The sequence below is a fragment of the Pezoporus flaviventris genome, unplaced genomic scaffold (genome assembly GCF_033815535.1).
Source record: "Pezoporus flaviventris isolate CSIRO_AGI_PZ_B2104156 unplaced genomic scaffold, CSIRO_AGI_Pfla_v1 ptg000041l, whole genome shotgun sequence".
NCBI classification, from domain to species: domain Eukaryota; kingdom Metazoa; phylum Chordata; class Aves; order Psittaciformes; family Psittacidae; genus Pezoporus; species Pezoporus flaviventris.
In genome coordinates, this window is record NW_026892589.1 from 13,273,826 (window position 1) to 13,291,035 (window position 17,210).

A 17,210-nucleotide genomic window follows, 5' to 3' on the forward strand; every position below is an offset into this window, starting at 1 on the left:
TAACTGGGCCTTGGAATGAAAGCAAACATCCCCAATTGCTTCCTGCTCCAAGCAAGCCTGCCACTGCTCTGCTGCTGCCCCTGGGAGGATGAAGTGAACCGGTGCTCGGAGCCTTAGGACACGTATCCAAGAGTCCAGGCTGGGAATGGATGCACAAACATCGCCCCTGTGCTGCAGAGCTCCCCTCCAAACAGTGCAGACTGTCCTGCTGGATGGGGCTGCCTTTAAAATGCCATTATTAGATCAAAGTGCCCGTTTATGTAAAAGGAGAAGGGGGGGAAGCCTTGGAGAACCTGATGGGATTTTCTCAGAGCTCAAACGAGAACAGACAAGTCAGTTGGTGCAGATCAAGGCAGGAATTTTCCACTGGGCCTTAGGGAATTGGGCTCTGGTCAAAAGGCAAACGGAGCAGAGAAAGGGTGGTGGGACAGCAGCGTGGTCCTTGGAGGGACCATGGCACAGGGAACACAGCGTGGCCATGTGGTGCTCTAGCTGCTCGGATGGATGGATGGATACCCATGGATGTTTGCTTGTGGGGTGACCGTGTCCATCCACTCTGCTACAGGCGCTGTGCAAGACTCTTCTAGGGCACAAAGCAGAGAGACACCACCTCACCCAGCACCTCAAAGAGCAGAACCAGTGTCATAGAGGGGATTAGTTGATGTTAAGGGCCAAGTTCTCCCCAAAGGGCAAATTAGCCCACCAAAACATTTAGTGAGTCCCAGAACTGCGTGAAGCAGAGCAACATCAACCAGGTGTCTAACCCCAAACTGTGCTACCAGGCTGCATGGGGACGGTTCTGCTGGGCTGGCCCAGAAACGGCTCCTGGAGCCCATCAACAGAGGGTTTGGGGCTGCATTTCCAAGCAGGCGATCCCTTTGTCCACCCGACCCCATGTAACCACCTCTCCCCTCCCCTTGCAGGGAGCAGCTGCTGGAGTGAATCATTCCAGCATCCTCAAAGCTCGGGGGCCTCTGCCAAGCTTCGTGTGACTTCTGGCCGTCGCTCTGCTCCATCTGGGTTTGTCCATGGCTGGTTTGAATCCCAGAGCCTTCCCTGTGGTCCCTCTGGAGCAGGTGGGCGCTCCCACCGCAGCGCTGCTGCTTCACAGCCTCCTGGGCCGCTGCCTCGGGTGGTGTTTGTCACCGTCCTGCCCACGTGTGTGCGATCACGAGTCACTGCTGTCCTGCTCCCTCACTGCCAGCCTCCGAATCAGGGACCCTTCGCACAGAGGGAATAGCAGGAACGTGAAGTGAAGGATCCAGGCCCTTTGGGGGAGAGCAGGTGCCCCTCTTCTTGCTGCTGGAGCATCTCCTCTCCATTACTGCCACGTAGCCCATGCAGCAAGTGCCAAGGCAGGCTGTGTCCCAGAGCTCTCTGATGCTGCTCCAGCACCCAACGCACTCAAAGCCCGTTGCTGTTCATCGGGGGGAGGAATGTGCACTGCTTTCCTGATTTAACCAAAATAAAGTCAGGCTATTTTAAGGGTTTTAATCATAGCAGGAGCTTGGCCAATCTCAGCCGTCCAGTGCTCTGCTGCAACCTTCTGCCGCGGTGCTACTGAGTCATCAGCCACAGAGCTGACCTGCAGCTCCGTGTCAAAACCTGACCGCTTTTTCCAGGCACTTGGGTGTCCAGATGATGGCTTTGGAAGTCACGGATCAGCCTTTAGCAGGACTTTTCCCTTCACCACGAGCAGGCTCAGGCCACGTCAGCGCTGCTGCCGCTGGTCCCACCACAAGGGACATCTCAACCTGCCCCAGCAGCACTGGATGAGCACACTGGCGGTCGTCTTGGCTCCCTGGAGAAGCTCAAGGACTGATTTAGTTCAACACCAAAGCTCTCAGCAACCCTGGGCTCTCCTGCATGAGCTGCCCACGTCTCAGGAGGTAATTCATTGCCTGCCTCATCTGCTTACAGCAGCTCAGCTGAACCAAACTCCCCCCAACTCAACTGTGACAAAGAGCTTTGCCTTCCAGTTCTAAAGCAGAGAACTTAGTCTGAAGTTGCATGTTCTGTACTCCCCGCTGCAGACTCCTCCCTCTGCTTCCAGCCGAACGCAGACAGCAGTCCTGTGATGCTGGTTTAATCTTCAGTCACAGCTTGTGGAACTCCAGGGTTCAGCATCTCGGTGTCCTAGCTTTTAGCCAAAGGCTCTTAAGACGGTGTAAAAAGAGATCTTAAAGGAAACAGTTTCTATAGGGGTGCAAGCTGTGGTGTGCATCTCTAGGTCCTGGGAGTCATTTACAGCAGGCAGAGGCCCTGTTGTACAAGCCACATACCAGAGAATAGTACATTCCCATTACAAAGTCAGAAAAGACCAAAGATGAATGGGGCAGATCTCCAAACCCAAGCAGGGGATACTGCGAGTGCACTGACCAGTGCCCTGTACTCTAGTGAGGAAGCTGCACACTCCCGGTCCATAAAGGCAGGAAGTGGATTACAGCGACCTTCCGAGTTGTTCTATTTATTGCACCTCCTTTCTGTTGGCCAAACCCAATGGCCTCTAGTAATAAGGGACCAGCTGGTTCAGTTCCCTGCTCCAGTTCGGAGCTGGGAAGGCAGAGCTGCTGTTAAGGACTAAGACCATGGCTGCTTCTGCAGTGTGAGCAATGAAGAAGGATGGTGCTGCAGTCTGCAAGGACAGACACAGGACACCCCTGGCCCCTTCCCAGAGGATTTACCAGGGATATAGCCTAAGTGAAAAGCAACAATAAGAGAAAAACAACCCAGGTTTGCCCTTAGAATCCCCTTAGAGATGCACATCCCTTTGGGGCAAACACCACGGGTGTTCTGGTGGCCCAGCTTTGGGCCAATGCCATGTTTCAGAGCAGGATGGGCAGCGCTCTGGGATCACAGGAACTGGATCTGGACCCCGGCACATCAGCCCTGTGGTAGCAACTCCTTCAAGGTCTGTGTACAGACAACAAGGGAAGAGGTTCTAAACTGGTGCGTTACTCCTCTTCCTCACCTCATGTTGGGAGAGCAGCACTGGAGCTTGTGAACACACACCCTGCTCCAGGAGGATGGGAATGCCGGGGCAGCTGACAATACATCTTCACAAAGGATTTATTCAGTCTGTCAAAGTACCTGTAAAATAACCACATTAACCAGCACCCAGGATACAAACCTGACGCTTTCTGCCCCAAAGGCAGCGAGCACTGGCCTTTCAAAGGCCATCTTTGAAATGAAGAGAGTAGAAAAGTCCCTTAAAGCATTTAATACCCAGGCTGGAAGCCCTTAGGACTTGTTCAGTTTCTTACACCACTAAGAAGGTTTAGTTTTCCATACCTCACTCCTTTTTATTTCCAGACTACAGCTCTACCCCTGCACGAGCAGTTCTGCAGCATCAGGACTGCACATACTCAAAGGAGATAGATATCATCTCAAATTGACACTGTTTATTAAATAGAAATCACTTCTTAACTAAGAATCCTTTTAATCCAGGAGAGCTGGAGAAGCCTCACACACTGGGCCTAGCCTAGACCGCAGCATCCCCATGGGGAATGTGGTACTGCGCAGGTAACACCTCCCCCCCAGAGCAGCCCACTCTCCAAGTGGAAAGTCAAATGCATGATTTCTGAAAAGGTAGGAAGGCAAAATGGGCACCAGGATCTGCCTAAAAACAGCTAAATAGTGCAGTGAAATGCTTTTAAATACCACAGACACCTCCACTGACCGGCAGCCGGTTTTACGAGCAGCTCTGAAGACAATTTTCTAGCTGAGCTTTAGTGAGCTGGGCATTCCCAGCCAGAGTGCCAAGGGGTGAGAGCCTGGCCTACACCAGCATGGCCAGTTTCCATACGGGAGCAGAGCATTCCAGTGTTCATTTGCCCCTCTTGCCACGGCCTCTCCTGGAGGAGGGTTTGCCTGTGCCCGCTGTGGAGGAGCTGGCAGAAGATGCCACGGCGATGTTGATCTGTCCTTCCTGAATCTCCTGCCGGGTCTCAGCTGGGAGGTGGTTGATTTGCTGCTGTGTCTCCAGGTAGAACATGACATCCCGCAGCTGCTCCTGGATCTCGGAGATCTGCAGGTCCTTCTGTTCGCAGGTTTCCTTCAACACCCTCTCCTCCTCCTTCAGTTTGTTCTGAAGCAAGGCTTGATTTGCTCGCAAGCACTTGTTCAGCTCCTGCTCCTCCTTCAGCTCGTTGGAAAGTTTGGCCACTTTGTTATTCAGCTGAGAACACCTTACAAAGAGCAGCACAAGTCAGGAAAGCAGCACAGCACACAGAGATCAAACACTAGCACATCTTTTTGATTTCCAGTCCCTCAGGACAGCCCCAGCACCACCACCACCACCTGGAATTTATTTTCCTGGCAAAAAAAAAATCATAGAATCCTGGACTGGTTTGGGTTGAAGGGACCTTAAAGCTCATCGAGCTCCAACCCCTGCCATGACAGGGACACCTTCCACTAGAGCAGCTTGCTCCAAGCCCCTGTGTCCAACCTGGCCTTGAACACTGCCAGGGATGGGGCAGCCACAGCCTCTCTGGGCAATGAGATGCTCCCACAAGGGTATCAATAGCCTCGTGTTTCAGACAGTGCTTCCCTGCTCCTAACAACTCATTGCTTTTTGCCCTGAAAGTTTGCTGGCATCATATATGGACTCCTTTCCACTGGGGAGGAAAGGAGCCCCAGCTCACCAGCCTGGACACCCTGCTCCAGCTGGGATAGCTGGACAGGCAACAGCACTAAGGGCCCGGTGGGTGATGGGGAGTGGAGCACCCAGTCCCACCTATGGAGCTGGCACACAGCTTGACATCCTTCATCGAGGCAATTCCTAAGAGCCACATTTTCCCCTGTGCTGGGTGAGCTGCCTCTGCTGAGCTGCCTTTCTTCTCCCTGGATAAACCCACCAATTGCCAAGCAGCCTGGCTTCTCCTTCGGAGCAGGCAAGGGGAGGGATTACTGAATGCTAAATATGCAGACCATGTAAAAGGAGCCAAGAGCCCAAACGCTGTGCGCCACTCGACAGGCACTTTCAGTTTGTGAACACCTACAGAAATGAGAGCTCGGTTTAAAATAAGCTGCGTTCTCAGTCTACCAGTTTAAATAGCCCAAAACTGCCCAGGAATAGCAGGAGTTTTTTCTTGCTGGATGTCAGTGTGCAGAGTTTTAATGGCTGCATGGAACTAAACCTGGCAGCGGTACCCACTTCCTTTCGACAGACTGCTTTTCTTTGAGCAAGTCATTGAGCCTCTGTTCCAGACTGTCACACTTCTCAATGGTCTCTTTAAATTTGGTCTTCATGTTGTTAATCTGTAAAAACAAACACAGAGGCATTTCAAACAGATCAAAGTCCTCAGCACTTCCATTGGGACGCTCAACTTTCCGAAGCCCTGTCTCGACTTTGACCAATTATTATATGCAGAGAAGCAAAAGCTTCGAGCCAGGAGAAGGCTTCATTTTAACACAGACCCTCCCCGTTACACTTTGCAGCACCCCAACAAGGAACCACGTTGCCGTGGGAGCTGCTCACACAGAGCAACAACTCGGGCTCTAAATCCGTGCCAGGCACCCCATTCAAAACCAAAGCTCCATTGGGTCCGTAGCTTCTCCCTGGCTGCCATTCCCATTCATTTCGCCATTCCCTCAGACGGTTTTGTATCCTCAGCAAACTGAAATTCCCATCTGCAGGCTTTGTCACGCTGGACTTTTGCTCAGGTTAAACCAAACCTCAAAGAAGCATGGCCAAAGTCTGAAAATGAACATGCTACCTTGCTCCGCACTGACTCAGCAGCTCGCTGTCATAAGGCAGTGACCTACTGACACCAATATCTTACTCATGCAAAACACAAACAGAAACACGCGTCCATTGGCTTCCTCTTCCCCTTTACTTCACAACTCGAGGCTGTTACTGCTGAAGAAAACCAAACTTATTCTCTCTGCACTGCAAAACCTCTGATGTAGGACTGACAGGATATTTATGGACAGAAACACTCGTTTCCCTTATATTAAGGTCAAAAGCTTGTGGTGGAGGCAGGAATTTAAAGGGAAAATGCTTTTTTGGAGGAGCAATCTGGACAAACGTCAGTGTCAGCACACATGGTGCCTTCACTGATGCCATAGTCGATGCAGAGCAGGTTTTATCCCTTCCAGCCCTAATCCCTGGATGTTTATGCAGCTGATGGTTGATTTGGGGAAGTAGCCTGAGCACTGATAATGGAATACACTGCATGGTGGCACTGATCCAGCCAAGACTTACACAGAGCAAGTGCCATGAATAAAACTGTAAGGATCCTTAAACATGAAATCACATTTGGGCATATCTGATAGTCCTTTCACTTTGAAGTCGCTTTGTGGATCATGTTTCCTCACCATGTGCAAGATTATTTTTCCTGCATCTTTTCCTTTTGTGGGGCCCTCCATAAGATTTCTGGACTGCTCTTTAGGCCAAGGTCAATGACCACTACTTCAGCTTCACAGTTTCCACATTTATAATGCCACTATCAGCAGATACTAAATGGTTAATTAGAACTCATGTAGAAAGGTGAGTTAAGGACTCAACCCTAAACCCTGACTCACTTTAAAACCTACTTGAAAGGATCTACGTAGAGTGAGCAGCATTAAAATATCCTCACTGGACTTTTGCTGATGGCATTTTGAAGCAGTCCTGCTTACAGGATGCTTTGTAGGAGGAGACTCTGAACTTTTCCCAAAGGGTGCTGAGGAGAGATAGGGGATCAAAACCAAAGGGCAAATCAATATGCATCTGGAGCAGAAAGACAGCTCCCACTTTCTGCAGCCCAGCAAATTAAAGTCATACTGTCTATGCTACACTAACCTTCCCTGGAGACACACGTCAGCGTGAGACGGATGGCATCGGCAAGCAGGGATCCTGCAGCACCACAGACTTGTTTTCACCACTGCTGCAGTCTCCCCAGCAGCCCATTTAAATCAACCTTCAATCGAGGTGGCAATCTACCTACTTCTGCACCACTGAGCAGCAAATTGCTAGATCTGAGCATCGAGATAAGGGATAGAGCTCAGAGCCAATTTTCTCAGCTGGCAGTGAAACAGGCTGTGCGAGGCCACGTCACGCAGCGCTGGAGCTGTAGGAGACTGAGCAGCTCCATCTCCCATTGAGCACAACAGTGGCCAGGGGTCTGTTCTGGCAGTTTCACACATGCCCAGAGCTCACCTCCTCGGCTGTGTCCTTTTCTATCCGGACAATCTTGTTTTCCCAATAGATCCGTTGTGATTCCAACTGGCTCGTCAGCAAATAGGAGTACTACAAACACAGAAGATGCACACACAAGAGTCAGCTTTCCCTATGCTGATTGAGAAGCCCAAAGGGCTCCAAGATACAAATCAACTTAATCAAAGCCTTCAGAGCACAGCAACAAGGATCAAGTTCCACCCAACCATACCCAGTATCATGTCAAGAACTTGTTGAAGACCTTCTCTTGTAGTAACAATAAATCCCTATCGGTTTTACACTCTGCAGGAAAATGAAGCATCAACCACTCTGTCATGAGAGTCTGAGATCCCAAAAGCTGAGCTCCCCATTCACAGCCCAAAACCCAAGGCAGAGGGTGCATGTATCTGGCTTCGCTAAGAATAACTCTGGGAAAACACCCTCAGCTGTGTGTAACAAATCACAGCTATTCTTCTCCAACATGTACAGCCCATTCCAATGGTATTTTGGCATCTGAACAAGGATATGCCTTACATCCCTTCTTTTCCCTTCTGGCTCTTCAAATGAGTTATGAGAAGGGTGGAAAACGTCATCATTTCTTATCATCAGGCTAATATGCACCAGATCAAGCATTCACCATAGAATTAAACACTTGCAAAAAGCCTTGCACACTCAGTAATATCTGGGTGCTAAAATACACTGCCAAATTCATTCTCTCTAGGAACATTTACATCTTATCAGCTAGATAGAGAGGTCTCCCACACTTTAAGCATCAACCTCTCAGGAATGGAAAGGGTTACAATTACCTGGTTCAGCATCGAAGTGTTACTCAAAAAATTCCTGGTAAGGCAACTTAAGTATTTATTCGAGCAATAGGCTTATGAAGTCTGGTCTCTGTGGGCAGCTGAAATCATGCTGCAGTATTACCTGCTCAGTGGAGCAGTAATTTGGAGTTTCTGTCCTTTACCCTTCTGGTAAGGGAGGAGAAGCTGGTCAACAGGTACAAAATCCACCCCCAAAATCAGTATCTGCTCAAGAGAAGGGAGCAGAACAGGGCTGGAATCAGTGGAGCCTGTCAGCTTCCTTTGATAGCCAAGGAAAGCACACAGCTAGGAATTCTTCCATTCTTCTTCATTTTACAAGCTAAACTACTCAATCTGACAGCTCTGCACACATCCTGGCTCTTAAACCAAGTCACAGACGCACTGGGAAGGTTCTGTTGGGTGAGTCTGGACATATGGACCCATTTCAACCTCCAGTGCCCCGAGTGCAGCAGCGTACCCAGCTCATCTTCAATCTAGTGGGCAACACAGGACGAAGCTGCAGCCAGCTTCCCCCGAGCTGCATTGGCTCTGCAGAGCCAACAAGAGCTTGGGCTTTTTTTCAAAGGAGAAAAAAAAAGAGGCAGTAAAAACATCCTGCTTGTGCCTGAAGATGATTGCCTCCACGCAGGGAGCAGGGCTGCTGCATAGGCTGATGTAATTGAACTGTAGTCTTATCTGGATTTGAAACGCTTCCACCCAGCAGCACAATGCAGAGTCCAACAAGGCAAAAATATTTACCTCTAATTGTAAGGCATCAATTTTCTCTTCCTGACACATATCTCCCTCACACTCATACTGAACTATCTTCCCATCAGTTTTACTTGCAACCAGGCGATGGACGTAGTTATCTGAAGAAACAAAATCCAACCACAGGGAGTTTTAGCTTAAGAACACCCAGGTTGACCCCAGTTATGCAGCACAATTAACCATGCAGACTGCTGCAGCAGCACATTAGCAAGGCAGGAAGCCAACATCAGATGTATTTGTTATTTAGCAGACTTCGCAGAGACACCTTACAGGATATTTATTACAACAGCCCGTTCCCATTCCTCAGGGCAAATTGATGGAAAGGGATTAAGAAATACATTCCACAGAGGCTCCAGGACCACCCCTGATATTAGAGAATCCCATTCTCCCCCTTCCATCTGCTGCAGACCCATGAAAACTGCTATTAGAGAGGAGATGGATGTTCCCAAAAGACCAGGTATTAGTACAGATGCAAACTCCTTACTCTCCAAGCAAGCTCTGCCTCAAGTACTCCTCCTAAGGAGTCCCAAAAGCTGCTTTATAAACAAGGTCATCCTCCAAGGGGGGGAGGACAGAGCACTTACCTCCAGCATAGTCCCAGACCCTGTGGTTGGTCAGCTGCATTGCATAGGTGTGCTGGGTCTCCTCAAAGTGCTTGTAAGCGTGTCTGCTCACGTACCGGCCGCAGCCGATGTGCCCACAGATTAAACAGATCCAAAGGTTCTGCCAACAGAGGAAGAGAGCTCTGTATATACAGTGCTGTCAAGTGGTGGTGTCAGTGCTTTGAGGAAGCGTGGTCAGGCACTGATGGCCTCCTCATGCTGGGTGCATCCAGTCTCTTCCTTAGAAAGCAAAGTATTTGCTTCCCCCCAGCCTCCTTCAAAGCCTCGCTCAGCTGGAAGGTTAAGGAGGAGGAGGTACCTGCTCATTCGAGGCAATTATGAGGCTGCAGGCTCTGGACACGTTGATGTAACATCACAAGATGCATGGAAGAATGGCTTTGGCTAATGAATGAGGTGCCTCAGCGGGACCACAAAAGCAAGCTCTGAAGAGCACAGACTAGAAGGGACCCACAAGTTCAGTGTTAGCTTAGCGGCCTGCTATCAAACTCACCACACCCGCTCTGATCAGCTCACATGCTAACACCTTCTAAGAAAGATTTGTCAGAACAGGAAACCTGGGAGCTGAGATTCCTTCCAGTACTGATTCCAACTCAAAAGGAAAGCAGATGCACCACTAACAGGTAAAATCAACCCCAAGAGCAACTAGAGCAGCTGTGCAGTCAGATTTAGTCTAGATCTCGCTCACCATCCACCCACCTACTTACTTCTTGAACTCCACACTCAAAACACTTGTTCTCTTCCACTGGCTCGGGTGTTTGGCAGTATCTGCAGACAGGACACCTAGAGGGCAATAAGCATCATGATGAGACACAAGCAGCTCCATTTTAATATTACAGTAATTAAAAAGAGAGCCAGCAAGCCAGAAGTCAATGCCTTGTGCAAGTGGGATGCTCCCTGTATGTGTGTATCTCTTAGTTCACGTTTACCCCACTCACACTGTCCTCCATTCCAAACAAGGCTGTTCTTAAGCCACTGAGTGACAGAAGAACAAAGAGCAGTTCTTCCAAAGCCATTTCACAGTCTCAGCTTGATCTGGGTTTGCTGCAGTCCAACTGTAGAGAACATCTGCAACCAAGAGCACCAGTGGGGCTGCCAGCAACATCAGCCTCTGCCAGTAAGCAAAAGAGCCACGACCGAGCTCAAGAAACACATCCCTGCCATCCACAGACACTGCAAGAAGCACTTGTATAGATGTGTTACACATCTCTAAACATTGCTCCTCCAGGCTGCTGCCAACTGATATCTTCAGTTCTCCACCACCTGCAGGGTTTCACACAGCAGGTACATGTTGTTGTGGAAGGAGGCTGTAACTACACACTGCTGAGGACAGCCGAGTACCAAAGGGAGGTACTGCCTCTCTGCAAACATACCTTGGTACTCAAAACAACCCTAAGGAGGTGAGGAGACACTTCAATTTCAACCCCAATGGAACCCATCTCAGGCCTTCCAGGCAGAGCATCCCATAACTGTACCCCAAAAGGATCAGTAGGAGGGACTCTGCTCTGATTTCTTTTGAAACAATACCAAAATGCTGAAAGAAAGACAGGAGACCCACAACCAGCTTCTGTCCAGACCCTAAGCCCTAGAAGTTCAGCCAGGGAACAGGGTAACTGAGGCTGAGCATTCTCTTGCCAGGACTGTTCTTATGCATTTTTCATTAGCTGCTGGATAAGCCACAGAAATATCCAAGGGAGGAGACAACTGGATTGCAGTCAGCTCCCCATACAACTTCAGGCACTTCCAGCCTCCGTGGCGCCAAAGCAAAGTGGACAGGGATTTTATCATCCTTCTAGACCGGGAGTGTAAGCTCTGCTTAAACTGTACATTAGATATTTAAGTGCTGTTTTGGACCCTGCTCCTACACTGGCTGAGCTCCACTGCTTCAAATTGAAACTGATTTTGGAACAAAGCAGCCCATACACTTGCATAGCTACGAATGGCATTAACCTACCTGAGGTTCTGTTACTTTGGCTTATAAATGATATAGAGAGGGGTAAACGTTTTCCTCACACTTGATCAGAGGGAATCAGGTACTAGTGATAGAGAAGAACAGAGCGAAGCTCAGCAGCAGCCTGCTACAGGATCTACAACTGCCTGATGTGCAGTAGAACGACGGTGTCCAGAGGATGCAAAACATGCACCACTGTGAGCAGCACCCAGGTACCAGTCAGGGCTCTGCAGTCAGACACATGGAAATCCCCATCTACAGGGACAGGGAGGAAGGTAAGAGGAGGAACAGGACAGAGTTGGCAGACCAAAAAGCAGAGCTGCTGTAAGGCCAGATGCAGATCTGAGCCCCAGCCCTGCCTAGTGCACTGGGGTGTCTCCCTGAGCCCTCTCCCATCACTCAGTCCATACCCACCTCGAATCATACAGCCTGGCTAGAGCAGCTCCCTCCCTGATTTACTCAGTGATTTTGACATTTTCTCCTTTCTCCTCACTCTCCTGTCCTGTCCCCCTGCCTGCCTTCTCTTACCCCACTCCTCTTCATCCCCATCCAGTATCTAAGACAGGAGGACAGCAGGGCTCCCCAAAGGACTCCTAAGCTGCAGCCAGATGTGCAACACACCCTGCAGCACACCCTCAGCTACACCAAGGAAACAAGTGACTGAACAGACACCCAAGGCTGAGCGAAGCATTCTGGCTGTGCATCCCATGCTGTTTACCCCTGTGTTTTTATCCTATGGTATTTTAAAACAATCAGCATTGCTCTACAACTCCCTCCCTGCCTCAGCAGCGAGGCCCATGGGAAACATTGTTCAATTACTTTTGGCAGGAAGATTTCTCTCTGGGAGTCCCTTAATGGGAAAAAAGCAGAGCATTAGAACTTGCAGTAATTCCTGCCCCCACACTCTGATAAGCAGAACCAGTCTTGTCAGCACACATCCACCACGCTCAAAACAAGGAGCTTTAGATGTGGAACTAAAGCAAAGGCTCTTACGTGGTGTCCTCCCACCGCTGCAGACACTGGCTGTGGAAGCTGTGGTTACACAGCGTGGTGAGGACCCCGTTCACGGACTCATCCATCCTCTCCAGGCACACTGTGCACTTGGGGAGCTCTGTCAGGTCCATCACGGGCAAGCTGGCGCCCTTCAAAAGAAGACAGGGAGACAAATTGCTCAGCACCTTCCAACCACCGTAAGCGAAGCACCCACATAAGGAAACATCAAACTTCTCTCCCATTACTGCTGGCACCAACGTACAAAACCACTAAAAGTATCCCATGAGTCTACACAGTGGTTACAACTGCCAGGATCCTCTTCACATCACGGGCTCGGTACAGCTGCAGCACCTGCAGCCAGGCCCATTCCGTGTTCTGGATTCACTGGATCTACCCCCAAGGCAGGTTTAGGTTAAAGACACTGCAGCAATGAGGCATGAAGCCACAAAGTCACCAAACAAGCTCTCCCAAGTCACACTGGGATGGGATAAAGGGCTTGGGCTGACGTAGTGAAGCAACTCTTGCAACACTCTGCCCAGTCCAAATGATCCTCTTAACACTCTCTGCAGTGCAGGGAAACCAAGCCCAACCAAACTTACATCTTCTGATTTGAAGACTTCAGCCCTTTCCACATACACCAGCTGGCAAACATCCTCCTCTATTGAGTTGAACTGCCGGCCATTGCATGCCATGTAAAAGCTGTCTGCATCAGCCTGTGCACAAAGCAAAGGAAGCCAGTTAGAAAGAGAAAGCTCACAGCTGATACAACTGAGGAAGAGCAGTCTGCTGTAGCCTCTCCTCTCCCTGCCACCAAGCCCTGTAACACCAGAGGAGGGATTTCATAGCCAGCTCCTGCCAGCAGGCATTGCATTTTGGCATTGGGCTTAGCGTTACCACTTGAAGACAAGCAGTGAAGTTCACAGCAGTGACAGCTACTCTGGTACTTGAACATTCAGCAGGGATAACGGGTTTCCCTTCAGCATCTGTTTTGCCCTTTGTCAGCAATTTCAGCACATTTGCAAAGCAAATTTGGTCTCTGAAAGTTTCAGAGGGCCATGCTGCAGGACACTCATGTCAGGGGAAGGAACAATTCAAGTGTGGGCACGAATCCATGTCACTGGTCACAGTGGAGGCATGCTCTGGATGTACTGAAGTATGCTGGGAGCCTGAGAGTCACTTGCAAGCAGGCAGAACCAACATAAAACCTGAAAACGGATGCGTTTGACACACAGAAACCTCCCCAAACCCTTTCTCTCACAAACCATTGCATCAGATTGAGGTGAGTGAGCTGAGTGAACCTTCCTCTGTTCCTGGACACTCCAACCAGGAGCATAAAGGTCCCTAAGATTTCCTTTGCTACCTACAGAGACACCTTTTAGGGGTCCCTGGGGAACAGGGCTTCAGGGAATGTCCTAGGAAACAGGAATTGCAGGGTGAACCAAGTACAAGCATATGGATTTGTGCAAGACTCTTTAGCCCAGGGTCATTAGATGCAGCAATACACAAAATGCACCTTGGTAATTACTGCTCAGAGCACAGACCACAAACAAGCATTGCATCCGCACAACACCGCAAGGACCTCACACAAAACTGACAGCTGGGGAGAACCCCTCCAGGAACCCAAAATGAGTCATTTTCAAGTGGGAGAAGAGAAGCTACAAGTGAGAGGGTCCACAGAGGAACAGGCAGGGGGCAAAATACTTATAGCTACATAGAAGATCTGCAAGCAGCAAACTGTTGTGTGCTTATCCATTCATCCCCTGGGCTCAGTTGTGGGGTGAGTGCCCTTTTCACACTGTGCTGGCAGTGGCTGTGAGACCAGACAGCTCCTTGGAAAAGCAGAACAAGTCCTTCCCAAACTGCAAGCAAAGCCCAGCTGGCTGGGTCCTGTCTGCTCAGCACAGCGCAATCATGGAATGGTTTGGGTTGGAAGGGACCTTAAAGCTCCTCCAGCTCCAACCCCTGCCACGGGCAGGGACCCCTTCCACTAGAGCAGCTTGCTCCAAGCCCCTGTGTCCAACCTGGCCTTGAGCACTGCCAGGGATGGGGCAGCCACAGCTTCTCTGGGCACCCTGTGCCAGCGCCTCAGCACCCTCACAGGGAAGAGCTTCTGCCTGAGAGCTCATCTCAGTCTCCCCTCTGGCAGGTTAAAGCCAGGGAGCCCTCCTAAAGAGCAACCATGTACAACAGTCCCTACAGCAAAGGGACTTCCAGCTCTTACCTGCGAGCTGAACTTTATCAGCACCATGTACTGGTTTGGAGTGGAATCCCGGATGATTTTCATGTGCTCGATCACTTCGTAGAAGGAGGCCACAAACTTCATGAGGTCGTGGCTGGTCATGGTAGCAGGGACGGTGAGGATGCAGAGCATGGCGCTGCGCCGCACGTCCTCCTTCAGGGAGGTCATCTTGCTGAGGAGACAACAGGGACACAGCCTCAGCTCCCTCCAGAGAGGGCAAAGGCACGGCTGGACACATTCCCAACAACTGACCCTGATAACTCTGTTCTCAACCTTGTCCTTCTTTGTATATATAAAGAGAGAGAAGCAAGGGAGTGGTGAGAGTCTGGTGTGCCCACACGGACCTGTGACTCCTTCCCAGATTAAACTGGGCAACTCCAAACGCCCATGGTTTTGTCAGGAATAAGTTGACATCTGTTTTCCTATAAAAACCATTGAATTTGGGAAGCCACAAAGGCTCAGAACTATTCCTAGAACATGTGAGCAACATTTGCTACCAGTTTAAATGCTCATTTTAATGTCTCAGGAAGACCTGACATGGCACTTCTCATGTGATTATATGGGAATGGCAGGGAATAATCATCTCTGAAACGCAGGAGGAAGCCTCCTGCCCCTGACAGCTCCTCAGGCCTGCTGCCACCACCTCAGAGCCCACAATTTACTCATGGGATCCCTTCAGAAGCTGTTTCCAAACATCATTTTATAGGAACCTGCACTCATCTTGCACCCTTACACCTGGAGCAGCATCACCCACAGCTGGTGGATGGGGCCAGCCTCCAGCTCTAACATCATCAGAGCCTTTCTGCCCTCCTGCTTTGAGTCACCTTCCTGTTTGTCCCAGCTCAGGAGCCACAGCCCCAGGGTGAGCAACCTGCCCTTCCGGGTGCTGGCATTACTCAGGAGCAGCATTCCCATTGGAGCTGCAATTATCCAAGCATCCTTACTTTGTTTTGTACAGGTGCATGATGCCATGGACAATTTCAACCGAGGGGTTCCCGCTGAAGAAGGAGATCTGGTCTGGAAGCTGTTTTGAAGGCGAGTCAGGAGCAGCCTCATGCTCTTTGCTTTGCTCGTCAGGTTTATTGTTGTCCTCAGCAGATGCAGCCTCTGGAGCTTTTCTTCCTTCCACAGCAGCTTTGGTTTCATCTTATACAAATCAAAGGTTTCCACATTACTAATGGCACAACAGAAGCATCTCCTGCTCCCCAAGCACAGCCTGCATGTGCACAACAGCTCGGAGAAGGCAAATTCCAACACTGGAAAGCAGCAGAACGACACACAGCTCCTGTCTGCTGTCCCACAGGGAACTCCAGAGCTGCCACACACCTGGCACAAGCCCCTGGCAGGACCCAGTGCTGTGGATCAAGCACAGCGAGTTTTGTGCCAGCCAAACCCCAACAGGCACCCATGTCAACAAAGGACAAGCAAGACAGGTTTGCTGAGCAAGGGCTTGGAGAAAGCAGCTCCTCCAACAGCAGCCTGGACATTTGGCTTGGAGCTTCCAGCTTGAAATTTCCTCTCTGTCAGGGAATTTAAACATCTGCAGCACTGAATGCACTCACTGCTAGGGAGCAGCAATGCTGACAAGCAAAACGCTGACCAGCCTGTGGCACAGCCCAAAATAAACTCATAGAATCCCAGCCTGGTTTGTGTTGGAAGGGACCTTAAAGCTCACCCAGCTCCAACCCCTGCCATGGGCAGGGACCCCTTCCACTGGAGCAGCTTGCTCCAAGCTCCTGTGTCCAACCTGGCCTTGAACACTGCCAGGGATGGGGCAGCCACAGCTTCTCTGGGCACCCTGTGCCAGCACCTCAGCACCCTCACAGGGAAGAGCTTCTGCCTGAGAGCTCACCTCAATCTCCCCTCTGGCAGGTTAAAGCCATTCCCCTTGGCCTGTCCCTACATCCCTTGTCCCAAGCCCCTCTCCAGCTTTCCTGCAGCCCCTTTAGGCACTGGAGCTGCTCTCAGGTCTCCCCTTCAGGAGCCTTCTCTTCTCCAGGCTGCCCCAGCACAGCTCTCTCAGCCTGGCTCCCACACCAGAGGTGCTCCATTAAGAAATAAACCTTTATGGAGCAAGGAACACTTGCCAGGAATACCCACCCCCCTCTCTGCACATCCCCCAACCTCTCTCCTTGTTTCCCAAACCACAGGAGCGCCTCCGGACCTGCACCCCCACACCGACAGGCACCTGTCACCCGCGGGGCCATGGCCCCTTCCCCCCCCACCCCCCGGAGCGGGGCAGCACAAACCGAACCTCGCCCCCCGGGGGCCGGTACCTGAGCGCGGCTGGATGGTCTCGATGATCACATCGGTCATCTCCCTGCGGCCGAGGTGCTGGTGCAGGATGGCCGCCCGCTCCCCGGGGCCTTTCCCCTCCAGACAAGCCGGGACAGCAGCCGGGGCCGCGCCGGTGCCCTCCGCCGCCATGTCCGGAGCTGCGCAGGAAACAACGGCCGTTGGCACACTGCGGCGGGGCCGGGACCGGGAGCGGGACCGACCCCTCGACCCCCTCCCCGGGCGCCTGCGGGCCTCAGCGCCGCTTCCTCCTCCCCGGGCCGCGGTGGGGGGGCACCGGAGCCACTCACCAGCCGCGCTGTAGGCGAAGGCCGCGGGCAGCGCCGAGTGCTCGGCCAGCTCCAGCCGGATCACCACCAGCGACACGCTCATGGGCCCGGGCTCCGGGGGCCTCCGCCGCTTC

At 51.2% G+C, this 17,210-nt stretch overlaps 1 protein-coding gene across 2 annotated transcripts; it reads right to left on the minus strand.

Annotated features, from left to right (window-relative positions):
• Positions 1-3,386: 3,386 nt before the first annotated feature.
• On the minus strand, positions 3,387-17,191 carry BRAP (BRCA1 associated protein). 2 transcript variants are annotated; one of them, XM_061466407.1, is made up of 12 exons: positions 17,098-17,191; positions 16,789-16,947; positions 15,457-15,658; positions 14,495-14,684; positions 12,873-12,986; positions 12,274-12,422; positions 10,037-10,112; positions 9,294-9,432; positions 8,701-8,810; positions 7,142-7,231; positions 5,156-5,259; positions 3,387-4,187 (listed from the first exon to the last, which is right to left on the minus strand). In XM_061466407.1, exons 1-12 carry the CDS (start codon positions 17,177-17,179, stop codon positions 3,827-3,829), a joined length of 1,776 nt encoding a protein of 591 aa, XP_061322391.1. In that variant the 5' UTR covers positions 17,180-17,191; the 3' UTR covers positions 3,387-3,826. The 2 variants fall into 2 exon arrangements, with proteins under 2 accessions (XP_061322391.1, XP_061322392.1); XM_061466408.1 differs by lacking the exon at positions 16,789-16,947.
• Positions 17,192-17,210: the final 19 nt, after the last annotated feature.